The following is a 23741-nucleotide window of genomic DNA, read 5'->3' on the forward strand; positions in this document are numbered from 1 at the left end:
GGCGTGGATTTTTTAAATAACTATTTTGAAGGACATGAGCCTCATAAGGCGTCGATTTTTTAAAAGAAATATTTTCAAATATTTTTTAAACGAAATATTTTTAAGGACTTGAAAAGCCCAAGGCGTGAATTTTTTTAAACGAAATATTTTTAAGGACTTGAAAAGCCTAAGGCGTGGATTTTTTTAAACGAAATATTTTTAAGGACTTGAAAAGCCTAAGGCGTGGATTTTTTTAAACGAAATATTTTTAAGGACTTGAAAAGCCTAAGGCGTGGATTTTTTTAAACGAAATATTTTTAAGGACTTGAAAAGCCTAAGGCGTGGATTTTTTTAAACGAAATATTTTTAAGGACTTGAAAAGCCTAAGGCGTGGATTTTTTTAAACGAAATATTTTTAAGGACTTGAAAAGCCTAAGGCGTGGATTTTTTTAAACGAAATATTTTTAAGGACTTGAAAAGCCTAAGGCGTGGATTTTTTTAAACGAAATATTTTTAAGGACTTGAAAAGCCTAAGGCGTGGATTTTTCAAAAGAAATATTTTCAAGGACTTGAACAGTCTAAGGCGTGGATTTTTTAAAAGAAATATTTTTAAGGACTTCAACCATCTAAGGCGTGGATTTTTTAAATAAATATTTTCAAGAACTTGAACAGTTTAAAGCGTGGATTTTTTAAAAGAAATATCTTCAAGGACTTGAACCGTCTAAGGCGTGGATTTTTTAAATAAATATTTTGAATTTTGAAGGCGTGGATTTTTTTAAATAAATATTTTGAAGGACTTCAGCCCCCTAAGGCGGGGATTTTTTAAAAGAAATATTTTGAAGGACTTCAGCCCCCTAAGGCGGGGATTTTTTAAAAGAAATATTTTGAAGGACTTCAGCCCCCTAAGGCGGGGATTTTTTAAATAAATATTTTCAAGGACTTGAGGCGTGGATTTTTTAAATAACTATTTTGAAGGACATGAGCCTCCTAAGGCGTCGATTTTTTAAAAGAAATATTTTCAAATATTTTTTAAACGAAATATTTTTAAGGACTTGAAAAGCCCAAGGCGTGAATTTTTTTAAACGAAATATTTTTAAGGACTTGAAAAACCTAAGGCGTGGATTTTTTTAAACGAAATATTTTTAAGGACTTGAAAAGCCTAAGGCGTGGATTTTTTTAAACGAAATATTTTTAAGGACTTGAGAAGCCTAAGGCGTGGATTTTTTTAAACGAAATATTTTTAAGGACTTGAAAAGCCTAAGGCGTGGATTTTTTTAAACGAAATATTTTTAAGGATTTTTTTAAACGAAATATTTTTAAGGACTTCTACAGCCTAAGGCGTGGATTTTTTAAAGAGAAATATTTTCAAGGACTTTATTTTTAAGAAATATTTTAAAGGACTTATGTAGACGACTTTGGTCACAATAATCTTTTCATAATTTTCAATTTTCCCAAAAAGGTCAATAATCTACATAATGGCATGCATACAAACCGTATGGTATTTTAAAACGACTTACCTCATTGATAACAAAAAAATTACATTCCCCTCAGCCCCCATTCAATATTCAGCAGCATCCTCATAAATTCTTTTGGTGAAAAGGTTAAAGATCAATTTCTCATATTAAAACATTTGCCAAAAACAAGAAATTTCACTAAATCATTTCATTTCTTTTTTCAATACTATATATTGAAATTTGCACAACAACACAAAATCACATAATATTTTCATACACTCACTCACACGCCCTCTCACGTGTAGCCAAACATATTTGCAATTCTGTTAAATATAATTATGTATGCAGCGAGCAGAACAAAAATGACAACAAAAACAAATTAAATTTTAAAACATTTCTTTGTCTTTCAAACTGTGACGTCACAGTAATATTTTTCTATTTTTATGGCAGGCAGGCAAGCAAGCAAACAAACACTAACGCACTACGACTCACACACTCAGGCAAACACACGCGCAGGCAGGATTGCAGAAATCTAATGAAATTATTGAATAAATAGATTTGCCAATATTTTTGTTGTTGTTGCTGTGGTTTACACTTCGCCGACACAAAATAAGCATAACTACATTAAGACTAACAAGATTTAAATTTCCGATTTTTTTTTTATTAAATTAATTTTGACAACGAACAAAAGACGACACAAAAACAAAATGTTTCACAAGGAAACCGGAGGTAAACTAAGTCATTTGCGCGCAAAAATGTAGCGAAGCACACACGATGGCAATGCTGTCATCTGTGAGGTAGTGAGCGATATGGCCATATTTTGTTTATGTCAAAGCTTATGAGCTTTTGTTCAGTGTTGTCATTGTAGCGGTTTTTGTCAGTAGTTTTTGATTTTGTCACCAGATGGCAGTGTAATATCTTTTGATATAAAAGCGTGAATGAAAATGGGAATAAACCAAGAAAAAGGTAAAATGCAATCGATGTTTATGGTACCATATGACAACATAGTTTTTATACTAAGTTTAGATAAAAAGTGTTTAACTATGAAAGCGCCATTTAAATTATTATGATACGTTTACACAAAATGTGTTTTATGACAAATCGTAATTTAATGTAATTGATATACAGTTGCAAAAATAATATAACACCAGCACGTAACCTATTCAATTTGTTTAAAAAAATACCTTTAAAATGGAAGAACGTTTTATGGCAGATGAAAGTAAGATTGTGCTGTATGGGAAAAAAGGTTAACTTAAAAAAGTTGATACACCTTTCTTTTTGTTTTTTTTTTCGCAGCTGTATATGTCAAAAAATTACTAAATGAATTTTCAATATGATATGTTCATTTGATAATAAGGTAAGTTGTTTATTTAATAATGAATTTCTCAAAGGAAGCATGGTACAATAATTACAAGGTAGGGTATGTTTGAAAATATGATATAAATACAACTCTATAGCTGTGGCCAAAAACTTCAAAAATGTTTTTGTGTCAAACATCAACTTCATTTGTTTTTGACCGGTTTGCATTTAAATGTTTGGGTTGGTCTCTGAGTCTTTTCAATTTGTAAGATATATACATAACATATCAAAATATGTATAGATTCATCAATGTGCTTCAAGTTTAATCAAACAGGTGTGTTTGCCCGCAATACAGAGGAGTTGGTGGTGGCGTCGGAGACCGTAATGTGCTTCATAGAAATATTGACTTTAGACCTCATGTTTCTTTGAGCCAAGCCCGTTTCAGACAATTTTGAGTCTTTGGCCGGCTGGCGCACACGATAACTCCCGAAGGGAGTAACAGATTTCTTCCAAACTTTTCACATCGCAATATTTTTTTTTCCAAACTTATTTCATGTTTGAAGATGGAGAATATCGGTCCACTCTTTCTGGTGCAAAACATTTATTTTATAATATCATGTGAACGGACTATCCGATTTGAACAAAACTTTGTAAAACATATTATTTTTACCAAGACCGAAGTTGGAACCCATTGCTCCTTCTGGTACCTTCCCCACAAATGGTCAACATTTTTAATTCTCACAAATACAATATTAGGCGTATTGAATGTCAAATTTGTAAAAACAAGTAAAAAGTGTAAGTCGGCTTATATCTACAGAATCACACACATGTTTTATTATTTTCCATCTGTGAGAGGTACAATAAGTGGTTGCTCTATAGACACCATATTAAAGTATTACGATGTGGAAACAATGGATCAAATAAGTTATTCAATTAGCTTTGTTTATATTTTCAAGGTTTTTAAATGTTAACACTTTTCGAACATGATATATGCAAGGTAATCATATCACGATGTGCAAAGTTTACATGAAACTATGGTATCCCGTTCGCTTCTTATAAGAATTGGTTCGAATCGGATAATATTAACAAATTAATTTTCTGCAAAATTTTGACCATTTTGCATGGGAGGTACCAGATATTCAGGTGGACCGATATTCTGCATATTCGAACTTGATCTACGTTTGAAATAAATAATACGAAGTGCAAATTTTGATGAAAACGGTTACTCCATTCGAGAATTATCGTGACGGATGGACATTTGTAATTCGATTCCAAATTGTCTGAAACGGATTTGGTACATAGAAACATGGGGTCTAAAACCAATATTTTGATGGGGAACATTTTTGCTGCAGCAAAGTGTATATACATACTTTATTGTTCACATTTTTCTCGAAAATCTTACATGAAGAAATCGATACCCGAAGAAAACATGTTTTAAGCAGTATAGTTTAAAGAGGCTACCCTATATCACCCGTACTCAACACACCTGCTTTGAACTATTACTTTCTGTGGAGTTGATGTCCTTCACCCGTCCTTCGTAGTGTTCGGGACAATGTTTATAAAAATACCAGCTTTAAACAAAAACATTACAAAATTTAAAATTAAATAAAATAAAAAAAATATTTTGAATAATCGACAAATGTATTTTATATAGGGATTTAAAAGTGTGGCATATGGGCGTGTATTTTTAATTTAATTTTTTTCGAGCACAAAATATTGTCCTTGGCTTTTATGAAAATATTTTTATGAACCACGCATAGGCGCACGCATTAGTTCACAGTTCATGCCAATCAAGTTGCAGGACAATTCTTCTGTAAGGAATTTTTGTTAAATTTTCACAGCCTCTCTGATGACTTCAATGATACGCTCTGGGCTAGGTTTCTGTACCAGATATTTGAACATACTCAGTTCATTGGAGAGTGTCAAGCCGGGCAGAAGGCCACGCTTCTTAAGCGAAAAGATGGGGGCAAAACTGCAACTGAAAAAGATGCCCTCAACAGAGGCAAAGACGATGACACGTTTACCGAAGTTGGCCGATTCTGATGAAATCCATGATGGGGCCAGTTCTACTACTTCTTGACAGCTGGCATTGAATAGATATTCACGTTGATCGGGTTCCTTGATGTATGGGTCGATGAGGATGCTTTACATTTCCGAGTTAACATTTTCCATGGCTATCTAAAAGCCGCACAAGCAACGCGCCTCTGTCACTTTGACCTCATGTGAGAAACGTTCAACCAAATGCTCATTAACAATGCCATCGGAGGCGGTGAAGAAGGCCAGAGCATGGGAAATGAAAAAAGCGTTTATTGTGTGCTAGTTTTTCCCAATCTGTTAAATCTTGGGGGAGGTCAACTACTTCCGCGGTCCAAAATGAGGCTTCAGCCTTTTTGTACATCTGCCAAATATCCTTTAGCAGGGGTTCAATAGATGGATGAAAGGGAACATCAGGTCGGTTGGCCAAAGACGTGCCAGCAACATTGATTGTAGTAGTGGCTGAGGTATTTTTTGCTGTTGCTTCCTTGTTGGGTACGGGTTCATTCTCGGCAAGAATTTTACGAGGGCTATTCAGACCAAATATATCCATGTTTTCAATATTTGATTTTAAATTAAAGTTTTTGACAAGTTGGTTAGCAGGTTCAAAAAAAAAAACTCAACAATCAAAAAAATATCAACTCTGACGCATTGACAGAAGAGGCCTTGGTATGAAAAAAATTTAAACAGATGTGAGCTGTGCCCTACCTTGTAATTATTGTACCATGAAAGGAAGGACAATAGACAAAACCATGTTCACCATGAGGAGGGCATTCAAAATACCTAAATTTGATCGGGGCTGTCAGTTCTTGATAATGGTCGATTAATATTAGCAAATACACCTCAACCTTTTGGGCTATAACGTCAGAATAAATAAAAATAATAGAAACAATTTATTCTGTTCATTTACCATTCGAATTAGGTATTTCTTCATCCACAAATCATAAATTGCTTCTTACCAATTTTGTAGAATTCATTCATAAACAAACGGATTTTAGAATATATTTTTCTAAACATTACATGCACAGTCACACATTTTGTATACGACTTTGGCATAACAAGCCACAACATGAAAACAATTTAATTTTTGATGGCACAAGCCACCTTGATAAAAAAAGGAATCAGTTGGTAGTTGTGCCCTACCTTGTAATAATTACACCATGCTATGGCCTACCTTGAATAATTGTTTTATGTTACATGAAACTCTGTAGTCAAAACTTTGCAATAGAATTGGATTGAACTATTTATCATCCAACAATTTATTTGCATATTGAATTTTACCCATAGGGCAACACTATTCTAATTGGAGTGAAGTTGGCTGTAGTTTACCAGTCCAATTAAACAAGAAAACAAACTTCAAAACGGGCGCCAGAAAACAGTTTAGCACGAAAGCAGTGTACAAATTGTGTAAAATAATTTTTTAAATAAACTTCAAACGTGAAAAAATATAACAAATAAGACAACATCTAAATGAAATTCAATTAAAACAATTTTCTTCGCCTAAAACAACACAAACAATTTTGCAACATTGAAATTTGTTTTGCTAGAACACATTGCATTGTTGTTGTTCGTTCGCAAAAAAAAGAGAATCCCTCATCTTGACTACTCAGTTGCCATACAACTGACTCTGTCTCTCTCTCTCCCTTTCTCTCCCATGCTCTGACGCGTTCTCACACGGTGTTTGTGTGCCGAGTGTCTGTTTTTTTATGCTATTAACTCTTCTTCGCTGTTTTGGTTGTTGTTAATAAACGGTGTTTTTGTTGTTGTCTTTCGTTGCGCAAAGAAACGAAAAGAAAAACAATAGACCACGAAGTAGTGAAATAAAAGAATTAAATAAAAAACATAAAGCTGTTTTTTATCGCTCGCTGTAGTGTTCTTCGTATATTTTTGCGGTTGTTTTGCACTTGTGTTTTTATTTTGTTCGCCTTCTGATAATTATTTGTTTATATATTGATGTTGAATCTGGCCAACTAAGTGAATCCATGTACGAAAAATTACCAGCTGGACGCCGTGGGGAACATGTACATAAAATTGCAACCAGCCTATAATACTTGGAAACGCGTATCAACATTGCTTAACGGCCTTTGGAATAGACTTAATTTGCCAATAAATTCGCCGCCTTTGTTAGCCCTAACGTATACGCCACTAACAGCCGCGGATAATAATTTGGATAAAAATCGCAATACCTCTGCAACAACAGCAACAACAACGGTTAACACGATTAATTGTAATAAGGTCAATCAAAAGGCAGCAGCTACCAAAGGAGAGGTGAGTTGTTGTTGGTTTTTTATTTTTATTTGCTGTAATTAATGTAAACACTTTCACTGAATTTAATTACAGAAAATTTTTTCTTGATTTGAAAAGAAAGGAAAATATGTTCGATATGTTTATAAATTATTAATGAGTTTAAATGTGTTTAAGGATAGCTAAAAAAAGTTAATTTTTAACCAACACTAAATATAATAGGCTTCGTTTATATCGAACAGATAGATACCAACACCGGCTACGCGACAGAATCTCTTGTTAAATGGAATACTTTTTGGGTGAACGGCCTTCGGCCGGGGATTTAAAACTTTCTCCTATGGACGGATGACAATACCGGCTACGCAACAGAAACTCCTTCTAAATAGAATTTTCGGCTTAAGTCTAGTTTAGGGCCCCCTCCCGGATCGTTTTGAAATTTTTACCACATGTAGTCCTTGGGGCCCTGATTACAGCAATATACTTTTTTTCTTGCGGAAATCGGTATTTCCGGAGATATAGGCCTCCAAAGTTCCGTTGGGACCCTTGAATTTTCACGTAATTTTTGAAAATTCACTAAGGCAATATAGGTATCATTTTAAAGCATTTGAAGCCCTGATTACAAAAATTTAATATTCATATTAAATAAGTTCATACTTTCTGAGATATAGGTCTCAAAAATCCGGTAAGTACCTTCCATGTTGTTATTGTGTAATATTGGTCAAGGCAATATGGGTATCATTTTAAAGCTTAAATACATTCTGTCGCGTTGGCGGTGTTGCCATCTGTCCACAAAAACTATTCCAATTAAAAGGAAATTCTGTCGCGTAGCCGGTGTTGGCATCTGTCCATAGGCCCTATATCTCAGGAAGTATGGACTTATTTGATATGAATATTATATTTTTGTAATCAGGGCTTCAAATGCTTTAAAATGATACCCATATTGCCTTAGTGAATTTTAAAAAAATTACGAGAAAATTCAAGGGTCTCAACGGAATTTTGGAGGCCTATATCTCCGGAAATACCGATTTCCGCAAGAAAAAAAGTATACTGCTGTAATCAGGGCCCCAAGGACTACATGTGGTAAAAATTTCAAAACGATCCGGGAGTGGGCCCTAAACTAGACTTTTGTTTTTGTAAAATTCTAAGGTCCATATCTTTTGATCTACAACAGAAACATCCACATATCGCAACATTTTAGATGGGACACATCGTAGTCTATTATTTGAGTCAGGATTGGCAAGGGACTGCAATGGACCAAGATGGACTTTTAGGGAGTTTATCAAAAAATCGGGGTCCAAACCCCAGTTTTTTGGCTTATATCCGGTTTGAGATAACCCCTTCAATGGGAAGGTATTTTCATAAACTTTAAAATTATAACCGGGTAACCGTACCCGAGCTACCAGGTAACATAAACGGGACGTACACGGCTGCCCCAAGAAAAAATATATCCCCAAAATTAGAATAAAAATACCTACCTCTGAAAAATATTTCAAATCTAATTTTTTTTACTAAACTAGAGTAGTTCCTAGGCATGTTTTAAATTCATATCAGATGAAGAGTTTGGCATGCATTTTTGAGCCTTAGTTATACGTACTTCGGAAAACATTTTTTTCCCACGAAATGTTTGTCTTTAAAATCGGTATATAAAAGTAAATTGTAAATGGTTTTCCGAGTTATTAGTATGTTAAGCCTAATGAAAGTTTTACTTTGGCTCCGTGCTTAGGGAATTTCGAACCACAAAAAGTGATCTAGCACGTAGCACTTTTTTAGCATTTTCAATATGTTCCAGGATTTTTTAAAATTATCCTGGTATTATAATACTATTAATTTAGTTTTGAATATGAAAACCTTGTGAACATTTTAGTGGAATTCCCATATCCGATTTTAAAAACGAATATAATTTATATATATATATATATATATATATATAGGGGAGAGGGGGGCACCTTTGAACACTTTTTGCTTTCAAGCCTTATAACATTTTTTATTTTATAATTTTTGGTGTCTTATAAATTTTAACTAATAGGTACATATGTAACCTTTAAAATGAGTATACATATGACATACTATAAGCTTGATAAATATATTTTATTACTGTTTTAATGGACGAACTCAAAGTGTTCAAAACTGCCCCCCAGGGGGGCACCTTTGAACAGGGGTTGGCATTTTTGAACGACATGGTTTTTTACAGTGTTTATGTTCAAATATGTATGTATTTTATTCATACATATCAGAAATGCATTAATTCATTAAAAAATATATAAAAAATGTTCAAAATTTAAAAAATTTAGATCAAAAGTTATTAAAACATAAAATGACTTAAAAACAAAAATTAATATGGTGAAAAATACAGTTAATTTCGTAATCATATTAGCCCATTTGAAATTTTGAGAAATCGAAGCCAAATGTTAAAAACGCCTTTTTTTACTCGAGTTTAATGGGCATGTTCAAAGGTGCCCCACCCATGGCATTTTACGGAAATTTAAAATAACTTTTTTTGTAATAAATATATATGAAAGAAATTACATTAGTTATGTTTGAAATGATTGTTGGAATGCAAAAAATTTGTTTGACGAAAGAAAACTATCACAGAATTCTTCCTGCGCCCTTACAACCAAATGAATAAAAGTTTACAATTACACTGAGAAAACATGGTCACCCATGCACAATTTTTCGACAACTGAAAAAGCAAGCCAAAGTGGTTTACGCATATAGAGAACAAGATTGCCATATACAAAAATGTGGTTGCGGGTCGGAAAAATATTAAACCAAGATTTTATGAGCGCTGTTCAAAGCTGCCCCACGTTCAAAGGTGCCCCCCTCTCCCCTATATATTTAAAGGTCAACTATACTCATCCTGGCTATAATAGCCACATCTTCCTGCATTCGATCGTCTCCAAAGGCTATAGACTTTGCCTTCAGCGTAACCGGAACTATATTTCAAATTCCATAGCTATCAGCGCGACATTTCTGCCTTTTAGTGTGGTAATGGTACATTCCCCACTAATAAATAGTTGTTTTTTATAAAAACAACAAATTGGGTTCAGCCTGACTATTTTGCAAAAACAAAAGGTAATACTAAAGCATATTAGAATACGTAGACCCCTATAAATATTTATGTATAGCTCCCACATCCGGTCTCTGTCCTATTATAATAAATGTATACGGCAAATAATGGAAATTTTGCAATCTTCACACAAAAGTCTTGGTCCATTTAAACAGTTAAACATGCTTTTTTTTGGTGCCTACTCCATCCAACATTTTTGACTTCTAGAGCGGCCGAACTCAAGTGTTTTCTTTGGATATGCAAAATTTCGTGACGATCGGTTCACAGCTGTTACCGTTATTTTCTTTACAAATGGACAGGCGAAAAATATTTCGTGGTCTAACAAACTTCCGGGCAACAAACACTTATAATACCCTCACAACATACCTTTCAAATTTTTAGCACTTTTTTCTGGTCCTTTTTTAAAATGTTTAGCACTTTTTAGCGTTTTTTAAAGAAAGTCTAGCATTTTGTCTCAATGAAAATTTGGCAACACTGCCTATAGATTCCAGTTGTTTCCAGATCTTCAGTTGTTTCCAGCTCTTCCTTACCCTCACATAAACGGCAATAATCCACTTCGTTAATATCCCATTTGGATGTAAGCGGTCTAATTTACAGTGACCTGTTATGATCCCTACAATGATTTGTATCTCTCTCTTGCTATGAAACATCAACGAAGAAGTGTTTTGACTATCTCAGCCGCTTTCGTGATTTCATTATATAAATGGTCAATTCCCCGCAGTAAACACCAGTACCAGTGCCTTTCTCTATCTTCGACCCCTCTGCATATATCGACAGACCAGCCAGAGGTATGGATTCACGTGTCCAAGATTCCCTGCTAGGAAAATCTACGCTAATCTCATCAAAGTCCTTATGGAAGAGAGCATGGGGTCACTGCTCCTATATAAAAGTCCACGGACATCCATGTGTCCGTTTCCCAGATTCTCAGGTCACATCTAGCAGCCTGGAATTTGACTGAAATATCCAGTGGTTTTAGATAAAAGATTGCATTGAAGATGTACACATCTGCATCTTAGTGCTCCGGAATCAGGATTGACCCCATGTCAACATACAAGGCAACCATATGTGAGTATGGTGTATGATCTCGGATTTTAGTTCCCAACTTTTATCTATAGAGTTCTTGCAAGAGTTGAGTCCTATACAAGCTTTATTAGTGAGTTCCTCCGCATTTCTTTTCTACGTAAGCAGTTTGTCAAGGGCTGTAGTTAAGTTGACTTAAGGTGGCAGACGGAAGATTGGGATCTTTCGCTTCCTAGTTGAGAGTACAATTCCTGCATGATGTCAGAAATAGTGCGCAGAAATTTCCCACTGACTAAAAAGACAACACTATCGATATATGCTATAACCTTTATCCTAAGATTATCGAATTTCAACAGTATCTCATTTATGACCAGACGCCATAGTATAGGAGATAGTTCTCCTCCCTGCGATGTTTCTCTGTTGATAGATTTACTCGGAACTCTCTTCAAAAGACGAATTTATTTTTTATTTCATATTGCCCAGTCTTTCGACCTTAAGGCTGTAAGCTACATTTCACAATTAAATATAAATTTTATCATGTTAAGTAGCTTAAATGTAAAAGGGAGGGATATTAGACTACTAAAAATATTATTCCGGGCAAATTGCAAAAAAAAGGTTTTGATTATTTGAATTATGGGTTATGAATAAAAAAAATTGATTAATTGTATTATGACTATTCCAGAATTAATAAAAATGCTTTCCAGCATTCTATTATCCAATCTAATCCAATCGATGGAGAAGAGGAGACATCTGATCGTTCGAGAGTAGAATGGATAGCTTCCAGTTTCGCATTGTTGAAGGCTCCTTCAATATCGAAGAGCGCAGCCAATGTGGAACCGGGGGTCTCCATGTTATTCTCGACGTGTCTGACCACCTTATGTAAGGCAGAGTCCACATATTTGCCTTCGATGTGTTTGTTCGAGTTAATAGTGTTCCTAATTTTGAGGTCTAGTAACTTTTCTAAAAAGACTTTATTAGAAAAGAAGAGGCATCAAAATAAATTTACAAATTTGTTGGCCTTTTTTTTGTGGATGTACCAAAAATAGTGGATCGATGGTTCTCGTCTTCGGACTTAATTTAAATTAGAAAAAAACCACTTGATGTGCACAGGATACATCAAATCAGGCATTAGATCAGTTTGATATTGGACTAAGAAATTTTAACAAAATGTAGATCCTCCGCTCCGCTCCCCACGGATCAATAAGTCCCATTTCTTAAATTATACATGTTTGGACCTTTGGGTCCCATCTTCGGATTGGTAAAGTATTTAGATTTGCAAACCTAACATCAAATCGAACATTCAATTCGCTATGTATTGGATTAACAAATTTTAAAAATTAAATCGACCGGTCCCATCTTCGGACATGATCTAGGTAAGGTAAAAATATTCGGATGTGCAAAGCTTCGATGAAAATTTCTAATATTTCTACATTATACAACCATGGATAAAATTTTAGGTTATGTAAATTTGGTTTAAATCGAATGCTTTGTTCCCGTGATATTAAAATTTTAATTTAGAAGGAGTCCAACATCTATGAACTTGATTTAAATATGGAATAAATATTGCGGCGTCTAAACATTGAACGAGTTATCGTGTGCACCAGCCAAATCCACGGAAATTTGTAAATCGACTCCATTTCGATTGCCTCATTACCCATAAGGCTGAGGGTATAACTAGCTACAGAAACAAAATAAATTAAAAATGAACGACCTTTTTTAAATATAACCAATTAATATAATTTCAATTATGTTTATTAATTAGACATACGATTGTGCATCTTATTGATAACAATTTTTTTTTATAAATATCGATGGTAAATACATTGTATTTTTCTTGTACAACAAGTTCACATAAATTCAAATTTATAAAAAAAAAATTATTAGCAACATACATTTCCTTAAAGATGTAAACTATATTTGGATAACCATTTAAGACCATCCGCGGTATTTGCTTTCGGTTTATATTCACAGCCAATCCAATCATCATAGCCCAGCCTTTCAATCAATTTAAAAACATAACGATAATCCAATTCACCATCTTGGTCGGGTTCATGACGATGTGGCACTTGGGCAATTTGTATATGTCCAATATATTTAGCAAGTTCAGTGAAACCATTAGCCAAATCACCCCTAATCAATTGACGATGGAAGATATCCATTAACATTTTCAAATTGTCACTTTTCACTTCATTCAGAACGTTCACTGCTAAATCGTAGCAATTCATAAAATACGATGGTACGGAATATTTGTTTATCGGTTCTATAACACCAACCATATTTTCTTGGGCCAACATATTGGCAGCATATTTTAGATTCGCAATGTACGTATGCAAATGCTCTTCACGGGAGTGACTGCCCACCAATCCCGACATTAAATGTATTTTAGTGCACTGCAATTGTTTGGCCAACTGTATGGTTTCATTTAAATGCTCTTGGAATTGTTTTTCAGCACCGGGAATGCTTGTTGCACCCAACTGCAATTCATTGCTGCCCAGTGCAATGTTCACCAGGGAGACATGAATGCCGGTCTCTTGTTTTGCCTTGACTACAGCTTCTTCTTCTGATTTGGGGTAAGGTATTTCCACTGCACGAAATCCTGCTTTGTGAGCCAGGACAATTCTTTCGGCAATTGTGCGAGCCTCTGTGAAGAGGAAATTCAAATTTGCTGCAAATTTCAATGACATTTTTTCTTCACTCGATTTGCCACGTGATGATAGTGTAATTTTAACAAATAACTTGTTGTCTATCTGTCTGTATGTAGGTATATCTATGCCAGTAGTGCTTCTTAGTAAGCTTATCTCTTGCTGTTTATTTATTTACTTTTGTTTTAGCTTCAAGTGTTTTGATGATGTATTTCGTATTTGCCTTTCATGGAGGTCAATTATTTCGGCTTTTTATTCATTAACTTTTCTGCAAAATTTAAGCAAAATATTGTTTTATTTCAAATAATCATTTCTATTGTTTATACTAAATAATTTATTAACCTACCAATTGTCCAATAAACAATCATATAATTCCGGTTATTGCAATTGAATTCCAATTAGACTGTAATTGTAAATAATTTGCGCGGAATGCATGGAATGAAACATCATATGTTGCATTTATCATAAAGTTGCCACTACTCTCGGTTAAAACATGAGTGTATGTTATGTTGCCACTCTGTTGTGTTTATTGTAAAACTGTAAAACAAACAGACGTTTAGACCGTGACTTCAAAATCGACTCAATTTGTACATGTTGGAATAAAATCAAACCTATATAAACTAATATTAAAATTAAATAAAGTTGTCAGTGAGTTGCCATTGCTTTAAAAAATTGAGTCCAAGTCGCTGGTCAATATTTTCATAATTCTAATCGGAATTCCTCTCCATATGTCGTAAAACAAACACTTGTTGTTTTAAAATATACTAATTAATTTCGCACAAAACGAGGTGTCATGAATGAATTTAATTGTATATGAATGAGAATACAATGAAGAAGGTTGATGGTAGGTTTGATTTGAATGACGATTGTCTTTACAAAAGGTTGTAATTCCTTTTCCACTGCAGAAATCTAATTCTGCAATTACCGAACACTAGTCACAATATGGGTCATAGACGCCATAATTAGAGCGGTGGGTTTATGAATAAATATATATCACAGGGGACGCTTATAACGATTATGCAAGAAAAATATAAAAATTCGATAGGGTGGATTTTTTAAAGTTGAATACATTAAATTATTTTTGTTTTGTAGAGTTATGAGGATTAATCACAAATGTGAAATCATCAAATAAAATGAATCCAAAACGACGGACCAAACATAAGAAAAAATTAAATATTTCATTTCTTCATATTATTTAAAATCCGCATAGTATGAAATCGAATTTTTATGTATTATTGTCTTAGAACTATGGTATACTTTCATTAAATTTAGTCAATTTGGTTGAAAAACGCCAATCCTAAAAATTAAGGTCAATATTGATAGCTTTTGGTACGAAGATTATGGCTGAAAACGCGCAAAAACCGACATACCGTTATATGGAAGCTACCCCAAATTGTGGACAAAAATTTTTCATTTTTGTTAAGAATATGTACACAATGCAAAGTTAAAATACCAAATTAAAGCTAATTTTGTTGTAAGGTGAGACAATATCTTCCAACTTTATCGTCAGCATTCTATGCTATTTGAAGTCAATTTGAAATTTTCAACGACTATTTTTATATTATCGACAATAAATCTTATGTTTATAAATGGTCACAAAATTCCGGACAGAGAACATACCAATGCGTCAATTGGTGCTATAACCATTAAAATATTCTCAGACACTGCTTGGCACTAGATTCTGAAACTCAAATGTTTTGGAGAAAATCAAATTTATGAGTTTTATGTGCAAAATTTTTGATTATCTTCAAATTACTCATAATTGTCAATGTCATTATAAACACCAGTTCCATCATTTTTAATTGACAGCCTTTTCATTCTAATATTTTGACATGCGTCATGTGTGTTATATAAAATTTTTCAAAAATTAATAATATTTACAAAAATATGAAATTTTGACTTACAGCCTGTTTTTGTAAAATTCGAAACTAAACAATTCGAAGGAATTACTACCAAACCTTTATTTATGTAAAAAAATGTTTCTTGATTCAAAACAAAAATAAATGACATATTTTTCAAAACCAAGGAGTTTGGTCGTAAGTCACTCGAATTCGTTCGTTTAGAATTTTACAAAAACATGCTTTATAAATGATATGGGGTCTATATCATTTATAAACAGTAACCCACAATGATATAAAAATTTACTGATGCAAATGTTAAACTTTCCAGCAAAACTTAGATTATCAACCTCGACTCGAAAGAGTATAAATAATCACTTGAAAATTACTTTCAAATGATCACTGCCCTTACAGGGCAAAATTCAAATAACAAAAATTAATTTCAGCTGAGCACGGCTAGGGCTCGAACCTAGGTCCTCGGAGCAACACAAATGTTGCCAGACCACTTAACGTTCTGAGCCATCAACACACTTCCAAAACGGATGCGCAAAAACATGTGTATACCATGGAAGCAATTGTAGGTGTGTGGAATAATTATCCATCGCTACAACAAAAATCTGCTTTGAAAAGGACTGTTCCTAGAGTGAAGACAAATGTCGAACTTTGACAAATTTAAATTTAATTCGAATATGCAAGTTTCGCATCAGGGCGGAATAAATACAAGTTATCAACGGTACGACCTTTGTAAAGCCACATAGCCCAATATGCCTGATGAGCCGCTTAACCAACGGCGAAACGCGTCGCATAATGGTGTGTACGTAGGTTCTTCTCCTGGCTTTCCTTTTCATTGCAAAACTTAGATCATCAAGCTCGACTCGAAAGAGTATAAATAATCCCTTAAACATTTGAAATACATTTTATCGGTTCTACATTTGTCAATAAATTGGATACTGATCCATGGTTCTATATGCACAACTTAGTCTATTTGTTTTTATTTATTGACATCTTTCAAAGTAGTGTACTTGTCATGTGTGTGTATATGTACCCTACATTGTATTATTGTTCCATTTCAAGCCATTGAAAGTCTTGATAAACTTGTTAGAGCACGTATAGATTACTAAATCTACTCGATTTCAAAATAACATGACCCCTTCAATTAATTCTAAGTCGTTTGGAACGAATTTTGTGTCCAATCAGAATTTCGATATGTTAATTATTAAAAAATATGCGAATATGCAAAATCCAAGGTCTAATTATATTTTAAATTTGAGATCGCGTGGATTTCACAAATCTAAACGCCATCTTAAACTGTTTCTTTTCATTAAGCTTACCAAACAGATATGGCATCTCTTTTTTAATTTTCGCGCCATTTAAATCAATGGCTATCAAACAAAAACGTCACCTCGTGCCTCAACTGTTTTGGCAACTACAAAATATTACCAGCAGAGGTCGTTCCCTTGAATGTCAAATTTGACATTTGACAGCCATAGAAAAAAAATCCAACAAGAGAGTGAGAGACCAAACCAGATGAGAGTGTGAACAAAGTTGAAAGATTTGTGTGTGTTTGCAGATTTACTTGAAGCTGTTTGGAAGTGTTTTTTATTTGTTACTGTTCGAATGAATTTCAATAAGAAAATCGCAAACCACTAAAGAATAAATTAAAATATTGCCTTTGATCGATTCAAATACTTCAAGTTAACACGTGAAATTGGGGGAAAATTCAATTGGAAAATTTCATTGAATCAACAGAAGACAGAAAGAAAAAAAAACAGGAAAACCCCTTCAAAAAACAACAAGACAGGCCAGACCAACGACAACAACAACGTCGTCGTTGTAAAACACTGAAGAAGGAAGGAAACACGGAGGAGAAAAGAAAAATCAATTTTGCGCACACTTTTTTTATTTCTAAATACATCCATCTAACCATTGCTCCATACAATTTTACGACGGTGGAGTGCGGTGTTGCTGTTTTTTAGTTAATACGGACTGCTGTTTTTAAGACTCCCAGTCGTCCGTCGTCTTCAACAATCTACAAAATTCGTATTTCGCACAAAATAAACTTGTTTCACGTTTTTTATAACTCTCGCTACGTCGTCGCCTCTGCTAGCTAACAAACAAACAATCAAGAAAGAAGAACAAGAATTAACAAATAATTCTGACAAAATAAAAAAAAAATATATATTCCGCCTATGGACATCGTTTTCGGGTGGTGCTGACCTTTCCAACCAACAATCAACTAAACCCCAGGCTAACAACAAAAAAAAAAAAAAACAAAACAGCAACTATTTAACCAAACCTAACTAACCCGACCGACCATAAGTGGTGCACAACTATTTGGTGTGTTCAATTCTAGAGACCCACAACCAACAACAAAAAAAATCCACTTTTTTGTATTCAATTAATTAACACGAAAGGTAAAATTTTGTTTTGTTTTTTTTTTTAAAGTATTGACTACATAATGTTGCAAATAGTGGGGTGGTGGAATGGGCGCCGCTCCAACTGATATCAATTGTAGTTGCGCTATTTTTGTTCAATTGTGTGGCCACCACAACCCATAGATGATGGTGGTTAATATGCCTTTCGAATAATTTGCTGCATTTATCCATAATTTTTTTATTATAAATAATACATCGATTTATGAAGTATTACCAACACATATCTTCGAAGTGTTTGTTTTTCTTCACATTTGCCTTTTGTTTTCTTGGCATGTCTTCGTGGCTGTTTTTTTTTCTACAACTACTATTACTTGAAACCTCTAATAATAGTAGAATAACCCTTCGTCCCCCTCCATACGGAATATTCAATTGCAATTGTAGTGTTTAATCAAACATCAAAATCTAATTCAATTTTTAATTTCCAATTCTTTTTTTTTTTTTTTTTTTTTTTGCATTCAATCCATCAATCAATAAAATTTTTCTTTACAATTTCTATTACAGATGCCCCGCACACGTAGACGCCATCATTCAAGAGATCGTTCATCCGGTGGGATGCGTGATAAACGTCGGCGTGTCGATTCTGAGGAAAATTCACCAATAGCCTCAGATGTTAATTCACCGTGAGTATGATTTGGATTGTATTTATTTTTATATTCATATTTAGAACAGTTGTTTCAATATTTCATATTTATTTTCCTTTGCTCTGTGTATAGGCCACGTTATAAAAATAATCGATCGGATGCCAAACGTCGTCGTCATGATTCAGATGCCAGCTCAAGAGTTTCAAAGGAATCAACGTAAGTTTTGTAGTGATATAAGGATGTAGAATTTTAGGGACACAACAACAACAATATATGTTGGCACACAACAACTGTTGTTGTGTCATATCAAATTTCTACCAAGTGCGAAAGAAAATATACAAATACGCATCAAAATTATTATTGCTATAAAAGATTCTCTACAGAGTTCGTCATGTTAATATGTGAGAGGGTTTAATTGACATGGTGCAACTAATTAAAAATGCCTCAAGGTCGCACATTTCCTTTCCGGCAATGTCAATTTTTATATACCTGAGATGATGCTTAATTTTCACCCATTTTGTATGAAGCATTGCCAAAATATCACGTAGATTGCCGAAAAGCCAGAATTGTCGATCGGAGCAGACAAAATTGTTCTCTTTAGAGTTTCAGTAGAGTTAAATTCTTATAATTATTTCAGGAATATTTTTCCATATTTACGCTCACTAGTGTGATAGTACTAAATAATATTTGAATATGCAGAATTTCCATAAATATGTATCTTCCATATCCTACAAGCTTAACGAATTAAAATATGGAATATAAATTTGAACTTCTTCTCTTTTACCGACCATCTAATCGGATAATAGTTTTTTCCACATTAAGCGTCTAAAACGTGGAACCACTAATTTTTGGTTACTATAGACGGACTGTCCATTATAAGCTCGATTCGGGCTTTTTTCAATCCTCGAAACTCATGTTTCCATTTTTCTCTCTCTTGAGAGTCTCAAAGTCTCTTTTTTGAACAAACAACAACAATCGTAGTTGGCACACAACAACTGTTGTTGCGTTATATCAAATTTCTACCATGTGTGGAAGAAAGTATGTGAGTAGACAGAACCAAAATTGTTGTTATAACAGATTCTCAGCAGAGTTCGTCATCTTAATATAATATGATAGGGTTGAAATGACATCGTGCAACCAATCAAAAATGCATCAAGGTCGTTCATTTTCCCTATGAAGCTTTCAGACAATGGCGATCTTAATATACCTGAGTTTCAATTATGGCAGATCTAAGTGGCATTCCTTTCTGGTTACTTCCAAAGGGATCGTGATGTAAATATGAACCCAAGATAAATATGAAACATTATTTGCTTTCTTTAACAATCTTCACTTTTTCGTTGGGAAGACACGATTGAGGCTCGGTGACCTCCAAATTTCCATTCAAACTGTATAATTCTACCCTTACGAACTCTGTCACAATTGAAATTCAAGTGGGTATATTTAATTTTGAGAAATATAAGATAACAATACCAAGCAGAGAGTCCTGGGCGAGTGAGCTTCCAAAGATGAAAGAAATAATGTTCACTTAATAATAATTGTGTAGCGTTTTTCAAGCAGAGATTCTAGAAATGGAAAGACACGATTCGGGCTTGGAGGCCTCAAATTTCCCATTGGAAATGTATAATTCTTCCCCACGTACTCTGTTACAATCGGAATTTCATTGATACTTCAATTTTGAGCAATTTAAAATAATATCGAACAGAGACTCCTAGGCGGGTGAGCTTCCTCCTCTTGATTGTTAGTATATACAGACGGTTCAGATATGGAACAAGACACAGGTGCGGGAGTTATTGGGGAAGATTTTTCAATTAAGAACTCATACAAACCAAATAATAATTGTAGCGTATTTCAAACAGAGACTACAGAAATCCTGAAAGCAGCGGAGGTAGTCAAGGAACTGTGTACTTGTGAGTCGGCATTCGGTATTTATCGATATTCAATCGACACTTAAAGCAATAAGGTTGTGGACTGTAAACTCTAGGGTAATTGATGATTGTTAATCAGCTCTGTGAGATATACGGAATTTTGTTAGGCTTTGTTTTTGGTTCCAGGGCATAACAATGTTATCGGAAATGATGTAGGTGACGACTTTGCTCGACCGTAGTCAATCGATTTAACAAATGATGACATTGTTAGACCTTCACTTAGCTTCTTTTTTTGTCAAAATCCGCAAGCTTTACGATGAGAAAGTAACTACAAGATGGAATGGGAAATATTTTGCCTGTAATTTCTAGGCGTACATCTAAATCATTAATTTCTATAAGTAGAAAAGAGATAATGACAACCACAATTTATAACACAGGCCACTACAGAATCAGACCTCTTTTTTAAAGGGAGATTATTGAGGTGGATTATATCCAGCTATGTGATGATGAAGAGGAAACAGAATGTAGCGAACATTTACTTTGTAGATGATGCCCCATGCTTTGATGCGCAGAAGGCATAAACTTTTTGGGAGGTAGAAACTCGAACCTTTTACTCCAAAATAGACCTCAAAATCATTCACAGCTTTGCTAGGAAACTGACACGGTTAAATTAAGAATATTGTTATTGTATTCCAATATCTAGTTTTAAGATTTAGTTTAGCAACTAAAATAGTTTAACAAAGACAGCCTTTTAGTCTTGGTTGCCAAAAGTTTAATAAATGAAATTAAATATTTAACCTTACTAGATTTTTCTATCGTCGTCATCTTTACTTCTTTCTGCTTCACTACTCTATTAGAATAATAACAATGAACATTACGTCTTCGAGTGGAGCGGTCGCCTTTTTGACACCCGCGCATCCTGTAACCTAATATAACCCATCGGCGATATTTTATTCACTCTACCATAGGCTGGAGTGTATATACAATTTGTCATTCAGTTTGCAACACCCCAAAATATTTACCGGTGACTCGATAAAGAATATATTCATGATTAGAATATGATAAGACCTGCGTTTTTTTTGGTATGTTTTGTTCGCTTTTTTAAACAAATTGATTGTGATTTAGAATTTTAGGTTCCACCTTCATAACAACAATTATAAATATTGGTCCACTTTTTAGGGCAGCTCCCCCTAAATTCAACCGAATTATGTCTAATTTGGTGCCTTCCAAAACGACCTTTTTATACATACATAATAATTGTAGGTTAGACTACATTTGTTCCCACAAAACTAACCGATCATAACGAATGCCTATGTACCGTTGTCTTGGGTACGTTAGTGTCATCCCCTATCTCGCACACACTATTTCCCGGATTTTCAGCGAGCAAAGCCTTCAGCCGCTGCGGTCTTCATCTTGAAAATCAAAATTGCCGGCTCTAAATTTCTTAAACCAATTGCGGACGGTCCTAATGGTCGTAGTACCACTCCCGTAAAGCAATGCCGTAAATGCTTCTTTTGGTTCTTCATATTGAACGGGACAGAAAAAAATTTTAAAAGAGGCCTTGTCACCAACGAAACATACTTTGAAAGAGCTCTGGGACGACTGAAACCGATGCCATAAATGGCTAAGAGATAAGCCTGCATATTTATATAAGCATAGCCAGTCAGACTCATTCATAGCGTGGCTCGGAAGAAACTTATATCATTTTGGAATATTTGAAATTTAAAACGACAACAATCTAGCTAAGATGAGTTTAGATGTTGATATTAATTAACTTTGTAGATTTTGAAGGTGAAAAGTATACAATATAAAGCATACTTTTAGGCTGAATTGTCTCACGCATTCAATTTTAACTTTACGATTGGTGTTTTTAATTTCCCAATACTCTCTTAACTCAATTGTACATTCATTACTAAACTCCAATAAGATATATTATCAAGATCACACTTAAATTGGGAAATACATTAACAAAGTCTTTAAAAAATAATAAAATCGCCTACATCGTCTTGAAATTACCGTAAATCCTCTAGGGGAATGGACAACCTGATTGACATACATATAGTTTACTTTGTATATCAGAATATACCATACCAACAAAAATAAACTTTATATCCTCCACTCAACGGTGGACGCTTTTTCACAAGAAAACGAATTTATTACAATTTCATCCTTTTAGGGCAGAGTCATGATTTAAGCAGATTTTTTGTTTTTGCTTCAAGAAAGACATCATGTTGCAGTTCATTAAACTTCCTTGTCCTGCCATATTTGGGAAACGAGCCAACAACTACACTTGAGGATGATGCGTATTTCACCGAAGTAGTATGACTTTAACGGTATTTTATTTTACTGCATACAAACAACCAAAACCATTTGTTCTGTTTTGACAAGAGATATGCAGTTTATAGAAAGTTATGTTATATGGTGTGATGCATCATGATGACGGTGTCGGTGGTGTGTAGGTGTTTTACAAGTTTTCTTTTCTGCACTTAAGAAGTGACTTGTAGGGTATTTTATATTTTGTCTTCAAAACAAGAAAATGCAAAGCAATGAGTGTGTGGTTCGAACTATATATTCATCAATATAAAATAAATCGTTAAAATTAATGGTCGGATTTTTATGGATCTCTGCATTAAAGCTCAAATGCATAAAATTAGTTCAGTTGAAAGACATTGTGTGGGATCTTTTTAATTGGAGGATGGGAGGAGAAAGTTAAGATTATCACTGTTTTAATTATAATAACATACAATTTTATAAAGTCAGATAATAATTCGAAGTAAATGGATTCGATGTATTTAAGATTTAATGTGTAACGAATAATTATACGCAGAAAAACCTCAGTTCATCTGGAAGTACATAGAAGACTCTGAGGTCTTCTATTATACATAGAAGACTCTGAGGTTTTCTATTATACATAGAAGACTCTGAGGTCTTCTATTATACATAGAAGACTCTGAGGTCTTCTATTATACATAGAAGACTCTGAGGTCTTCTATTATACATAGAAGACTCTGAGGTCTTCTATTATACATAGAAGACTCTGAGGTCTTCTATTATACATAGAAGACCCTGAGGTTTTCTATTATACATAGAAGACCCTGAGGTCTTCTATTATACATAGAAGACCCCGAGGTCTTCTATTATACATAGAAGACCCCGAGGTCTTCTATTATACATAGAAGACCCCGAGGTCTTCTATGATACATAGAAGACCCCGAGGTCTTCTATTATACATAGAAGACCCCTAGGACTTCTATTATACATAGAAGACCCTGAGGTCTTCTAT

At 34.0% G+C, this 23741-nt stretch overlaps 1 protein-coding gene, 1 long non-coding RNA gene and 1 pseudogene across 2 annotated transcripts; 1 reads left to right on the top strand and 2 right to left on the bottom strand.

The window, feature by feature from the left end:
- Positions 1-4475: 4475 nt before the first annotated feature.
- LOC133335862 (ribonucleoside-diphosphate reductase subunit M2-like) lies at positions 4476-11947 on the bottom strand (annotated as a pseudogene).
- Positions 11948-12995: 1048 nt separating this feature from the next.
- LOC133335856 (putative hydroxypyruvate isomerase) lies at positions 12996-13781 on the bottom strand. The gene has a single exon (XM_061544149.1). The coding sequence runs from the start codon at positions 13779-13781 to the stop codon at positions 12996-12998; it is 786 nt and encodes a 261-aa protein (XP_061400133.1).
- A 4706-nt stretch (positions 13782-18487) lies between these two features.
- Positions 18488-18821, top strand: LOC133335863 (uncharacterized). Its single transcript, XR_009754537.1, has 2 exons — positions 18488-18632; positions 18726-18821. It is a non-coding gene; the product is annotated as an uncharacterized LOC133335863 (long non-coding RNA).
- Positions 18822-23741: the final 4920 nt, after the last annotated feature.

The sequence above is a fragment of the Musca vetustissima genome, unplaced genomic scaffold, assembly GCF_032173495.1.
Source record: "Musca vetustissima isolate MV318-11 ecotype Yass unplaced genomic scaffold, APGP_CSIRO_Mvet_v1 utg19106, whole genome shotgun sequence".
Classification (NCBI taxonomy): domain Eukaryota; kingdom Metazoa; phylum Arthropoda; class Insecta; order Diptera; family Muscidae; genus Musca; species Musca vetustissima.